The 11,553-nt window shown below is 31.2% G+C and overlaps 1 protein-coding gene across 9 annotated transcripts in view; it reads left to right on the forward strand.

The window, feature by feature from the left end:
* The window catches only part of LOC105225873 (serine-rich adhesin for platelets), a 96,825-nt gene extending 90,754 nt beyond the window's left edge, over window positions 1–6,071 (forward strand). For 6 of the 9 annotated variants that reach the window (XM_049446967.1, XM_049446972.1, XM_049446971.1 and 3 more), the window contains one exon: window positions 249–6,071. In XM_049446967.1, the coding sequence (XP_049302924.1) occupies window positions 249–471 (223 nt within the window). In that variant the 3' untranslated portion in view covers window positions 472–6,071. The remainder of the gene's footprint in view (window positions 1–248) is intronic. The other 3 variants (XR_007421469.1, XR_007421470.1, XR_007421471.1) reach the window with 1 other exon arrangement.
* The last annotated feature ends 5,482 nt before the right edge of the window (window positions 6,072–11,553 follow it).

Here is an 11,553-nt window from a genome sequence, read left to right on the forward strand (position 1 = left end):
TTTTTGCTTACATACCTAGCATCTGTGGCGCGTGCACATCTCTAGACCACTTTGCTACCACATTGCCTTTACCACCTAGCCATACCTCAACTGCTTTGTGATGCCCAAGTACTCGTAACCTATTTTTCGATTTTGCCTCTCTGTGTATAGTTGTGTTTGTTTTTTGCCTTTTTTGCTTGTGATCATTAAATCTAACGGTGTACTTTGCATTTCTCTTTTCTTTATGACATTTCGTCTTGTACTCGCAGAGTTTTTAATAAAGTGAAGAGCAGAAGCGCGCACATGAAGACGCATCGCGTGCAGGAGCAGCAGCAGCAGCAACAGCAACACCAGCAGCAACAGCAATCAGCCGCTGAAGTGTCCAATAGCAGCAATACAGTTGCGTCTGCGCAAAGCCAGCAGCTAAGCGCGAATCAAAGTCACCACCAACACCAGCAACAACAACAATCGTCGATTGAGCAAAAATCCTGAATTTAGACCCCCTTCAACCCAGTAGCGACTACCCAATACCTTGAAGACACCAGCCCTACAACCCAATTACCCAAATATTATATGTATATGGTCACCAAGTGACCGATGCCGAATTGCAACGTGTATCCCACAACGCCATATGTAGTATACCAAACTCACTACCGAAGTGCTAAAATGCAACCATGCAATGTAAACAGAAAACATAGTGAGCACAACAAAAATACATGTGCGACTAACTGACAAGTGAGCATACATTTGAGAATTTTGAAATTTGAAACTGACAATCGCAGAGTTATTGTATGTAACGTAATCTTAAAGTTAATTACAATTACATATTAATTAAATACTTAATCATATTTAAAGTCATTATCAAAAACAGTCTGCTAAAGTAAATGTGTATCAACATTGTGAATATATGTATATATATACATATATGTATATCTAATATATATATACATACATACAAATTCATTTTGTATGCAACGCAATGTAACTCTCTAAGAAGATTCTATTAGTAGATGAAAAATGTTGAAAACAAGAAGAAGAAGCAGCGCGATGACTCTAAAAATCGCCATATTCTTCTAATAATCTAGTGTTGTATTTTGTGCGTGTAGTTGTTCTTGTAATGCATAGAGATGCATGTAGTTTGTAATTGAATTTGTTTTACTTTCGAAGAGAGTTTTTATTATAGATTTACAATTGAATTAATGTCTACATTAAAATTAAGTGATTTATGTAGTAAATGTGAAGTTATTAGACATTAGCTAAGCGAAATGATTAAATGTTGTATAATGGAAGCGAACATTTAGGAAATTCTTGTGGGTGTAAGAGTTGGAGGTAACGGTAAAACGATGGCAAATGAGTATTTCCTAAAAAGCAAAACCAAACCGCCGATGAACAATTAGCAGTAAAATACACAAAGAGAAATAAATATAAATAAAATTTGTAATTGCATTAACTCACACACACACACCTACACTCAAATGCATACATGCACAACTGTATCTACTTTTCAAGTTACAAAAAGTGCACATTTTATTTGTATTACTGGAGCTATTTTAGAAACGTTTTTGTGTAAAGTGCAACAACAACTATGATTGCCTTTGAATTAAAAGCCAAAATTTAATTTCCAAATTTCTTTCTTAATTACAAATTTTTGTGATATCGATATATGTATACGTTAAATTAACCAATTTAAAACAATTAAGTTAGGAAAGTTAGTGATTGAGGCACTTTGTTTACAATATCGCAGTTTTTTATGATTTAATTTGTGAAATTGTTATTTGTTTTTGCCATTGTAGACTATGAAGTTGAAAAATCTATTTACTTTTATTTGTTGTAAAAAAAATAATTCATAGTTTAAAATTGTGGCAAAAGCATAATGTGGGCAAAAAACAGTAAGACTTTTTAATTCAAATTTCGAAATATTTTTTTCTCAGTTGGTATGACTGTCAGTGTCATCTGTGCTAAATGTCTCATCAAAGAAATCATTAGTGTTTGGAATACGCTTGTCTTTCTGAGGTACATAAAGTGCACTCGGCTATTTTTACGATGAGTGAATCGCGTTAATGTTTTTGAAACAATGCTTTCCGATTACCACGATGTCATAAAACGTTTTATTACTGTCGAAGGATCTAGGACCTATGATTACGAGCCCGAAACAGACAAACAATCGGCCGAATACCGTGGGAAGGATGAGTCGAACCGAAAAAAAACGTCAAAGTGGGTCAAAAATCAAAATTATGTTGACAGTTTTCTTCGGTTATCAAGGTGTGGTGCATTCCGAATTCCTTCCGACCGACCAAACTGTGTTATACGACGATTGCGCGAAGATAGGACGAGTCGTAAAAAGAGGCGGGAATTATGGGCCGATAATTCTTGGTTACCCGATAACGATAATGATTCTTCGTCAGTTTTCGGCAAACTTTTTGCTATTCAGCATTTGAGTCAATTGAAGACATTAAATGTGAATCGCTGACTTTAACAACAGTTTCGAAAATTAGAAAAAATATTGGTATAAGTATATTGGGGCCAAGAGGGACTACTTTGAGTGGGACGACTTAGATTTTGAAGAATAAGCTAAGAAGAAAGTCTTAATATTTATTGCCCACAGTATATCCAATATGGGACACGCTTCGTCTCACAACATAAAAAACTTATTTTTGAGAATTAAAAAAAAAGTTTAAGTTATATTCATACAAATTTTTAGAAAACACAGTAAACTTTTTAAAAAGCAAAATTAAATACTTTTAAAACGATGCGCGATCTCCAACGGCGCTAAAAGACAGTTTGCCGCTTCTCCAATAAGTCCGGCCCTCTCCATGGGTGAAACGTATAAAACATCACTAGAAGGTCGAGAAAAAATTAAAAATTGACAGCATGGCTGCATTTAAAAAAATATTGGAATTTTATAAAAAAAAAAATTGGTCGTTTTTGGCCTGAAAAAATTCGATTTATGATCGAATCAAAAAGCCGGTAGATCATAGCATGAATACCTATATATAGACATGCAGAAAACCAATAATTTTTGCCGAGTAATCACTGTAGTGAAATCGAAAAATGCTGCTTTGAGAAAAATGCGTTGAAAATTAGATTATTTTAGCTAATTTAATTGAAGTTTTTTGATGCAATTTTTTTTTTTTGTTTTTTTGTAAATGATTAATTTAATATACATATACATAAATGTATGTAAACAATTTAGAAGGCTGTTACTCCCACTTTTTAAAATATCCGTTTATTTTATATGGAATATAACGAAATACGGCAATAATTGTGTTTTTTTTTGTTTTGAAACATCAAATGTTAAATTTGCTATAACTTTTCTAACATAATATAAGCAGACTATACTTTGCCACTGATAACTAAGTACTTCCATTGAAATTTCAAACTGATTACTTGCAATCGAGCTAAATACTGTGCAACGGCTATCATAATTAGTGCATAGAACTGCATTGAAATAATTGAATTAAAAATAATTAAAAATATATATATGAATTATCAAAAGGTGCAATGAGATATCGTTAAATTAAAATTATAATACATATACATACGTACTTGCATATATGATTGTTGTTATAGTTGTTTAGATTATAAATTGAAAATATGCATATTACATACATATATAAATATATATTATTTATACACTTGTCTTTCGCGCTCCACCAAAAAAAAACAACAAAAACAAAAACAAAAGAAACAAAAAGAAAAACACGAATCCTTTCAAACACTAGTTATATACATAAATGCATACATATATACATACATACATGCATATGTATGTTTGTCTGTACGCTGGTTTAAAACTATACATACTCACAAACATACGTAAATGTATTAGGAAATAAAATTTATTACTTACTAAGCATGTTTGAATTAAAAGCAGTAATAAGGCATATAAAAACAAAAATAATTTAATTAATGAACATCAGAAAATCAAGTGATAACGAGTGAGATTAAACACGATTTTAGCCCGCACCACTCCCTTTTAGTTACGAACTATTGTAAATAATGCTCGTGCACACGCTGCCACGCAGTTGTATGCCATGTATACGATTGCCACCATCTATGTGTATACGAAGAGTGCATATGTGTGCATTTCGCGAGGTAAATTGTAAACGCAAATGAAATTTCTATCAAATATTGTATGGAAAAAGCGGCACATGTCATGCGTGTACATTTCCTCATACAAGTGCACGCACATAAAGCTATTTAGCATTATAGTTGGATTCTATGTTCGCAGTTACACATACATATATATATAAATTAGTAGCATAAACATAGTTGAATTTGTTAGTAGCTCACACGAGGATTGCCGCAAATGACGTCGGAGTGTGAATACCCTTACTCCAAACTCCAAATGCCCAAGTACAAACGTCAATGCTGTTAAGCAACTTCAATGTTGAACAAAAATTAAAATAAAAAAACTGAATTTGAAATGTATAAATATTATATTAGTTGTACGTATATATAGTTTTCTTTCCAATAAGACATAAAAGACACTATGCTAACGGTTTAACTCAATTAAATTTACGATTACCTAAACTACCTTAAATACAGCCGCGGTCAGCTGCATATGTACGCCTAATCGACCTGTTCATAGTTTTGTTATTGTTTTTCTGTTTTTTTTTTAACTTTAATTTTTTCAACTAACTCAAATCAATAATTATTAGATACAATGAATGAAATGACAATGAGGCACAGTTACTACTTACAAATGCTCAAATGCTCGAACACTTAATTATACGTAAAACTATACTACCTACAAGCACATGCATAAATGCATAAATGTCCGGATATGTATGTGCAAATTAGCTACTTTTGTTTGCGCAAATGAAACAGCGTTTGCACAAACATTTAGTTCAATACTCAAATAGCGAAATCAAGTTTTGTTGTTGTCTGTGTTTCGCTGTAGTTGTACGATATTTTCAGCATTTTATATGAAAACAAGCATAAATAAATGAAATAAAAATCATGTGAAAGTAAAAAAAAAATAAAAAAGAGTGAGCATAATTTACTATATATCTGCCAAAATAATAAAATGAAATTTAATTAAATTAAATTAAATCAAAGCTAACTATTGCTGCACACCACTGTGCTAAGACAAGTCATTAAACATAAAAATTCTACTAAACAAAAACAAATACAAACAATTAAAATTTAAAACAATTTTAAAAGACACAAGCATTGTCAATATCGATGAGAATACAGAATTATATACTAAAATAAATATGTCATAAAAAATATAAATAAAAATAAAAGCTGTACACAATGTATACACATACACATGCAAACATACATACGTTTTAAGTAGTGAAAGTCTCTATTAAAATGCGATTATCCGCATATGTAGCAGAGAATAGTAATTAAGTAAATATTTACTTACGCATAATTAGTATTATCTAATTACTTCTAAGTTTACTTCTCATCTGAATACAAATTGAAAACTATTAGCAATTTATATGGTTGTATTGTAGACATATATTTATTATTCTATTATTATTATACACATATTATATTTAAAGAAACACTTACTCTACTCTACTCTAAACTACAAAACAAAAAATTACTGTAGCAGAAACTCTATATTATTAACGAAAATGTGCGAGGAGTGCAGTGGCACGCCAACTTGCCTATTCTACATACATACATACAATATATATAAAAGCAGCAGAAGGCTATTTACTTTATATATATAGCTTTTATATAACTTGTTACTAGCTCTGACGATTTTTAAGCGCAATTTTCAGTTATAAAAAGCATACAAATATGCACTTTTCTGAAATTATTTTATTTTTTCCGCGAACTGTTTGTAAAACTGAAGAAAAATGCAGCGTAAATGGAAGTTTGAAAATAATAAGAAAAACATTTTTTTATGCAGCAAAAGTCTTAATTGAACATGAGCAGTGTAGCACTCTCTATTTATGCTTTCTTTTTTGCGAACACTCCCTGAATTTCCTCTCTATGATTTTTTGATTACTCATACGCCGTGGCATTTTTTTTTTATTTTACAAACTATACAGCAAACGCAGCTAATTAATAAAACCAAAATTTACATACAAGAACTAGAGTTAAGTACACACACACACACACACACACACACACACACACACATACACAGACACACATGTACATGCGTGAAACGAAAAGTGTAAAAACAAAAAATACAAAAATAATATGTGCCAAAACTTTCTTCTTTCTAAAGGCCTTCAATTGTAGTATTTTAAGTATTATTAGTGCAGAAAGTGAATAGCGCAGAAAGCGAAATAAGGTTAAAATCTACGTAGGTAACTTAAAATTATGTAATTATAAAATATTAAGTGTAAATTAAGCAAAGGATGAGCCAGTTTCGACGTGTAGAAAAATTACTAAAAATATCAAAAAAAAATGTGAATAAAAATTTGATGAAATTGAGCGCGTTTTAGAAGCTAGAAGACAGTCGGATTATTTATTTTTTTGGTATTTTTTTATGTTAATTGAAAAGCTGCGCGTATTTACTGCTGGCATACAAGTGGCAAATGTAATCATAGTTTAGCTGTAATGAGCATAAGTGCGTTGTTGTGTTTATATTATACAAGTATAAACTACAGTTTAGCTGTTAATTAATTTTAAAATTAGTATGTCTTACCGTTTTTGTTATTATTACTATTAAAAGTTTGTTTGTTTATATGTTTTGTATAATTAATTAAATTAAATGTTTTAAATAGAGAAATTCTGTGTTTTTTTAACTGTTTGCCTTAGTTGATTTCACTTATGTTAATTATTTGTAAAATATATTTGAGAAATATAAAACTTTCATTTATTCTTATAAACAACAATTTCTACAGTTTGTTTTACTTTTGACTTTATAATTTTACATTTATTCAAACGTAAACTATTATAAAATTAAAAAAAAAGAATATGTACCTGCATCACTAACTAATGAAAACAATTCTCGCTCAGAATTTATTTATTCAATTAGTTAAAAAAATCGATTTTTATACTGATTTTACAATACTGAATAAAATAATCAAAATTATTATGAAATGTAGAGAAACACAAGCGCTATAAACGCAAGCGTTAGAGGTTTTGATAATAAATCAATTGCCAGTTAAAAAATAAAGTATTTTAAATTTTTTCGTTGCTATCAAATTTTATTCGCAATTTATTCCGAAATAAGCAATGTTTTAAATTTTGTCAATTTCAATTAAATGCTTTAATATTATTTCAAATTTATGAAAAAGTAACTGTACTTGTTACTATTCATTCCATTTGCCTGACTGCCGTCCGATTGTGAAGGGTTCAATCTTCGAACGAGAAAATATTTAAAAGTTATAAAGTTTTAATAATTTTTCTTCTATGTTCCGATTAAATTAGTCGGCGAATATTAAATGATTCTTCTTCTTTTTTGGAGTAGACACAGCTTACGCGGCTATAGTCGAGTTTATAACAGTAAACTCTTCCCAACTTGGGGTCCCAACCCCAACGTACAACCCTGAGGAGGGATGTTCCAGCTTCTTACTTAAGTTGGATTTCAAACGGATGTTTTTTGGCTACCCACAGGACGTGTGGTCTAAGACTGCTACTACTTGAGCCATATATAAAATAATCATATCTGCCCGGTCAAAGAACTTTCCTCACTTGCGTGAATACATGACTCCATTTTCTAATATACTATTGAGTAGTCGAAAAAGTCTTTCTAATCAAACTTCAACTTATTTTTTTATACAATATTTATAATGAACTTTAATGAACTAAAGATCCATAATTTTCGTCGAAAACTTTTTGTCATTTTTCCACTTGAGATATTGTTCCATAAGTGCAAAACTTTTCTGGTTTCTCGGCGAAAAACTGCTATAAGTAATTTTCACAGGCTTCTCTTGAAGCCAACTTTACTCCATTAAGGGAGTTTTGCATTGACCAAAACAAATGGTAGTGCAATGGTGCAAGGTCAGGGCTATATGGTCGATGCCTCAAAAATTCCTAGCCAAGCTCTCCCAGTTTTTGCTGAGTCATCAAAGATGCGTGCAGTCTAGCGTTGTCCTGATGGAAGACGAAGCCCTTTCTGTGGATCAGTTCTAGCTGTTCTTTTGATTGCTTGCTTCATTCTCATCAGTTGTTGGCAGTAAAATGTAGAATGCATCGTTAGACCAGACTGGAGCAGCTCATAGTCGATGATGCCTTTCCAATCCCACCTAACACTCTGCATAACCTTTCGAGGCGGTAATCCTGCTTTAATCCACTTTTCGTCTCCTTTTTTGCTTCGGAAATAGTTCGATTTCTTTTCGTTTCAGCGAAGAATCGCAAATGTTAATTCGGTCTATGAGATTTTTCACAGACAATTCATGTCTGTTTTGTAGCCAGACGTTTTTAAATGGTTCAAAATCAAACGGTTCAATGTTAAGTTCCTTAGCGATGTCATGGCTGCTTATGTGACGGTCCTGGTCAATCATTTTCATAATTTCATCGACTTTTCCAACGATTGGTCGACCGGGCAAGGTGCATCTTTCACTTTGAAATTTCCAGAACGGAAGTGAGCGAACGATTGTTGTGCTATACGAACGCGATACAGCATCGTCTCCGTCTTTCCGTTTTATACAAAAATTTTGAAATATAGTGAATTTCTTTATTATTTTCACTCTTTGGTTATATGAAGCTTAAAATCTCACCTTTTCAATACTATACGGTATAACACAATGTGTTTGTTCGTGACTGCAACGACATCCATTGACAAAATACGAAAAGACTTTTTCGTCTAAATATATTTAATGTTTACAATCTTTTATTTTAATCAAAGTCAACAAATATTTTCCGATCACTTATAATTTTTGGAAGAAACTAAATGAATCAAGAGTAAAAGTGTTTTTAATGACATGTTAAAATAATAGTTTGAACATAGTTGGGCGGCAATAACAGCAAATAATTTGCATTTCCATACCCAACTTTCTTGAACCTTGCAGTTGGTTCTACAAATGTGAAATATTTTATTTTTTATTAATTTGCAAAAATCACTTGTTTTGCTCTTGCGAAATTTATTTATACACAGGTTAGAGGTTAGATCTGACATATTAATTCATTTCAAGTCTAGGGAGAGTCACTTAGCCTCTCATAGAAACGTTACGAATATTTCACTCTTTGCTTTATACCTTTCATACCTTACTGCTTCTGATTAAGCAATGCTTTGGATTGAATTTTCGGGTATCTAGTATTGGTATTTTTTTGTATCCTATTGATGAAACAATGTTTTATTTGCACACCCTGGCTTGTTTTATATCATGTGTGATTATTTAGTTCTGTATTATTATTGACTAAGCTGCTTTAAGTAATTTACCATTACTTTTTCTTTTTGTGTGGCGCTTGCAATATTTGTTGTTTTATCACAAATGTATATAAATAGAAATACATAAATATATAAGTAGTTGATGACAATCGGATTTGTATACTATTCAAAAAAACACCGATTTTCCAATGGCGAAATCGTCACTGAAATATATTTTTTATTTTACGAACTTGTTGTTGTTTTTCCGTTGTTGCAATAGCAATTAATCGACGATATAAAATGCCATAAGCCAATTGATTTCCAATCAAATATACGTACTTATAATAAATTTGCATACAGGCATACCATGTACCGATATATACATACATAACTACATACATGTGTATGTATATGAATAATGTTGTACATATGTAAGTATATGAAGAAATACACAGAGACAAACCGCACACCTTTCGCAAACTACTAATTGCGCTCAAAATGGAACTTTTCGAAAATCTTATCTCAATACTCTGCGTTGTGATTGTGTATTAAGTGTGTAACCAAAAAATAAAAATGAAAACACATGAATTAATAAATAATATATAAAGTAAACCGCATTAAAAAGGAGTATTTAATATGAGCATGTGTAAAATAATGTTGTTCAAGCAAAAAACTATTCTGTGAAGGGTATTTATGCATATATAATAATATATAAATATGTATATACATATATAGAACATATATGCAGTCTGTGGCGATGCATACATATATACATGTACTATAGTATATACGACTTCTGTAGCGCTATCAGAATACGTTTTTAATTAGTGGTGAGCCAAATCAGTTTTTAGCCGGGCAACGAACAATATACGTGCATATATACATGTGTTTATGTACATATATGTATGTCTGTGCACATATGTATGTGTGAGAAGTAATAGTTGATAGCGTATGCTATTCGGTGTCTTGCTGTGAGGCAAGTTTCGTTGCCAGTGCGGCCAGCTAGCGTTGCATACAATTACATAGTGTTTAATTAAAGTATTCAAATAATAAACGCATATTTAATATAAATGCAAGTCACACTAATACACCCGCGTAAACGAAGGATAATAATTCCTTAGACATATCAACACTTTTATTATTATCTACAATTGTATTTCGTATTCTAATTTTCAAAGCATATATATATAAATACAATATATATGTATATAGCATATATATACTTACATTTATATGTATATAAAATATATATTTTTTCTTATGTAATACTCATAGCTGTTATTGGTGCGCTAGTATTTAAGACGATTTTAAAACATTAAAAAGAAAGAAATTAGCAATTAAGTATGTGGTAAGGACACACACGTACACACACAGACACATATTGCAAAATGGAAAATTTAAGTGTGAGAAGTGTTGAGTATAAAACTAACTAACACAATCAAACAAGCATAAATGTGCATGTAAAACGCTACAAAGCCACTCAAACACACATCCAACTATAATCAAAACATTTTGACCAAAGCAGAGAACACACACTAGATAAAGTAGCAAAAAAACTTATTTTCAAAAAAAACAGAAAAAAATAAGTAAATATTTGTAAATACAAAGGAGGGTATAACTAATGTTTCATAAAATAACCAGGCAAAAATGTACCACAAAAAACGCATCGCTTCAATGTGTGTGCAGAACCATTAGAGCAGCAGATTTGTAGGCGTTTTCTAACTTCAAATTTCTTTTGTGCGAATGAGAAACCAAAAGTAAAACAAATATCGAAATAAGCACAGCAATCCATAACTAACACACAGCAGCGGCAGTTGCAGTGATCGCCCACAAAAACAAACAAAAAACAAAAACAATATTAAATGTTAAATAAATCAGCAAAATGTATAGCAATAACGAGAAGCTCAACTTTGACCGCGTACAATGAAACAAAATTTGCTACAAAGTGGCAACGCTGCATACCTACATACCAACTATACATAACCTACAAACATAAAAACAAACATACGTATATAAATTTGTGCGCGTAAGCTCACGCTCACCGCAAGCAAAGCGCCCACTCACGCGCTCACAAACGCGTGGCTCCACGTTGCGCATGCGCATGCGCAGTGAGTCTGTTTTTAACTTTATAAACTAAATAAAAAAGTATATATATATACATACATACGTACATACATCTATATCTGAAATAAGCAAAATTTTTATAGCAAACTGTTGATTGATAATTGTGGCAAGCATGCGTGTTGCAACTTCTTGTTGAGCAAACACAACACAAACTAAATAAACGTTTATCGTTGAAAATAAAGTAAATAAATGCAGAGATATAATATGAATACTAATAATAGTTT

The sequence above is a fragment of the Bactrocera dorsalis genome, chromosome 2 (assembly GCF_023373825.1).
Source record: "Bactrocera dorsalis isolate Fly_Bdor chromosome 2, ASM2337382v1, whole genome shotgun sequence".
NCBI classification, from domain to species: domain Eukaryota; kingdom Metazoa; phylum Arthropoda; class Insecta; order Diptera; family Tephritidae; genus Bactrocera; species Bactrocera dorsalis.